This window comes from Emiliania huxleyi (genome assembly GCF_000372725.1).
Source record: "Emiliania huxleyi CCMP1516 unplaced genomic scaffold EMIHUscaffold_276, whole genome shotgun sequence".
Lineage (NCBI taxonomy): Eukaryota > Haptophyta > Isochrysidales > Noelaerhabdaceae > Emiliania > Emiliania huxleyi.
This window is the reverse complement of record NW_005199962.1, coordinates 121,492-124,466: the sequence shown is the minus strand read 5'-3', so window position 1 is coordinate 124,466 and position 2,975 is coordinate 121,492. Positions and strand designations below refer to the sequence as shown.

At 62.8% G+C, this 2,975-nt stretch overlaps 1 protein-coding gene across 1 annotated transcript; it reads left to right on the top strand.

Annotated features, from left to right (window-relative positions):
- Positions 1-83: 83 nt before the first annotated feature.
- Positions 84-614, top strand: EMIHUDRAFT_238800 (hypothetical protein; the record flags this gene model as incomplete). The annotated part of the gene is made up of 2 exons (XM_005776621.1): positions 84-155; positions 294-614. The coding sequence occupies 2 exons, from the start codon at positions 84-86 to the stop codon at positions 612-614; spliced, it is 393 nt and encodes a 130-aa protein (XP_005776678.1).
- Positions 615-2,975: the final 2,361 nt, after the last annotated feature.

Below are 2,975 nucleotides of genomic sequence, written 5' to 3'. Positions count from 1 at the left end.
TGCTGGCCGCGCTGCCCACCGCTCTCGGCCCCGACCGACCGGCGGTCGCCCTGCGCTCAACGGTCGCCGCAGTGAGCTCGCGCATGCGGCCGCTGCTGCGCGCTGTCGTCGAGACGTGCGGCATCCTCTCCTCGCCCCACGAGCCTGCGGGACCTGTTTAATTAATAACTAAATTAAATTAATTAATTAATTAGGCATCCTCTCCTCGCCCCGCGAGCCGCGGGACCCGTTTAATTCATAACTAAATCAATCAATCAATGAATTGATTAGGCATCCTCTCCTCGCCCCGCGAGCTGCGGGACCTCTTTGGGTGGCTCGCCGACATCGCCGACACCCTCCGCGCGATGGGCCTCTCGCCCCCCGACGCGGCCGCCCTCCTCTCCTGCCTCACCCGCTGCCTGCCCGGACAGCAGGCGGCGGGCAGCACGCAGCCCGCGCCGCCCGCAGAGCCGCCCGAGCCGCCGGCGCCTCCGAGCCGCTGGTCGGCCATCGCGACGGTCCTCTCGTTGCAGAGCTCGGCCGAGAGCGCGCCCGCCGAGGCGGGGCAGGCCGAGGCGTGGCAGCGCTTCCTCGACGGCGCGACGCCGGTCATCTTGCGGCTCCTGGTGGTGTAGGGAGGGTACACTCGGTGCGACAGTGTTTTACACAGTGATTGTTTGACCGACCAGCGAGACGCGATCAGATTAGCCGAGATTGGCCGAGATGAGCCGAGATTGGCCGAGATTAGCCGAGATCGAGCACGAGGAGCGCGACAGCGAGGACCTGAGCACGAGCTGCGCGTCCCATATCTCCCCGTATCTCCCGTATCTCCCCGTATCTCCCTCTCCCTCTCTCTCCATCTCCTCTATCAGGCGATTAAATATTAATTATCGAGATCGCACGAGATACGCGAGAGGTGTGTGAGAGCGGAGAGCGAGAGGGGCGATATGATCGAGATCGCGCGAGATGAGCGAGAGGTGTGTGAGAGCGGAGAGCGAGAGGGGTGTGTGATGAGATATTTGATCGAGAGAGGCATGGATCGAGGTCGAGAGGAGCGAGAGGTGCGTATGCGTATGCGGCGCCCGCTGCAGAAAAAAAGTTTTGGGAAATCGGTAGGGAAACAATGGGGCCTGGGAGCCCCAGAAATGGAAAGAAAACACGACTCTTTAGACTATAGCTTTCTACCTATCTCCGCCCCAAGGGCGCTTCGCGCCGTGCCAACGGCGCCGAGCGTGCAGCGCAGCGCACACGCGACACGTCCCTTGCACGGCGTCTGATAAAACAGCGCTTCTAGCCCTATCCGAGTCGAAAAGCCGCTACCTTAAGGTAAGTCTTTTTTTCGCCGTCGAGCCTCTCTAGCGGCGCTGCGCGCCGCGTGGAAAGAGCGCTGCGTACAGAGCAGCAGCCGCTGCGTACGCACCGTGAAGGCCGTGTCGTGAGTCGGCGAGCCGAGCCCTATTCATAGCAGAAGGTGTGAACGGCGCCTCTTCACACCTCAACACCGTGAAGGCCGTCAAGCGCCTTCTCACCGCCCCAATGGCGGTCCGCGCCTCGCTAACAGTGCCGAGCGAGTACCGCAGCACACGCGCGACACGCATCTTGCACGGCGTCTGATGATTCGGCGCCTCGAGCCCTATCCGAGTCGAAAAGTGTGAGAACCGTCTCTTCACACCTCGACGCCGTGAACGCCGTCCAGCAACTTCTCACCGCCCCAAGGGCGCTCCGCGCCGTGCAAACGGCGCCGAGCGCGTAGCGCAGCACACGCGCGACACGCCCCTCGCACGGCGTCTGATAAAACGGCGCCTCGAGCCCTACCCGAGCCGAAAAGTGTGAGAACCGTCTTTTCACACCTCAAAGCCGCTAAGTCTTTTTTTCGCCGTCAAGCCGCTCTAGCGGCGCTGCGCGCCGCGTGGAGAGCGCGGCGCGTGCGTAGGAGCACGTGCACGCGCTGCGCACGCACCGCGAAGGCCGTCTCTTGAGTCGGCGAGCCGAGCCCTATTCATAGCAGAAAGTGTGAACGGCGTCTCTTCACACCTCGAGCCGTGAGCGCCGTCCGGCGCCCTCTCACCGCCCCAAGGGCGCTCCGCGCCGTGCTAACGGCGCCGAGCGTGTAGCGCAGCACACGCGCAGCACGGCCCGTGAACGGGGTCTGACAAATCGGCGCCTCGAGCCCTATCCGAGTCGAAAAGTGTGAATTTTGTCTCCTCACACCTCGAAGCCGCTAAGTCTTTTTTTCGCCGTCAAGCCGCTCTAGCGGCGCTGCGCGCCGCGTTGAGAGCGTGGCGCGTGCAGAGGAGCACGTGCTGCACACGCACCGCGATGGCCGTCTCGTGAGTCGGCGATCTGAGCCCTATTCGTGGCACAAAGTGCGAACGGCGTCTCTTCACACCTCGAGTCGTGAATGCCGTCCGGCGCCTTCTCGCCGCCCCAAAGGCGCTCCTCGCCGGGCTAGCAGCGCCGAGCGTGTTGCGCAGCACACGCGACACACGGCCTTTGAATGGCAACTAACAAATGTTTTTCTTCTTCTCAGCGCATCCATCTCGGCGCGTCGATTCTTCGTTTTCCGGGTTCCAATTCTTTTCCTGCCTCGCCTGTCGCGTGAATCGTTTCGTGCGACCGCCCTTTGTCGAAAATTCTTTACCGGCGGCCCGGCAAAATTCTTTTTCGGTCGCGGACGGCACAGCTCGCTCGCTTGCCATTTGCTCACGCTCGCGCAGGCGCGTCGCAGCGTGCACCCACGCAACGCCTCCGCTCCGTCCACACCACCCACTGCGTAGCCATGGCATTTCCGTGTGCATGCGACGGACTCGCTCTCCTGCACTTGCCGCCGCCCTCGCCACCGCCGGTTCCGAAACTGCTCTGCGGCCGCCATCGCACTCACTGCCTCGCTCTGCAGGACTCGACACCAGCGCCACCTGACCCGCACCCGCTCGCTCTCGCTCACGCTTCGTGCTGTCGCTGCTAGAAAAGGGCTTAAAATTAATACTAATGCAACC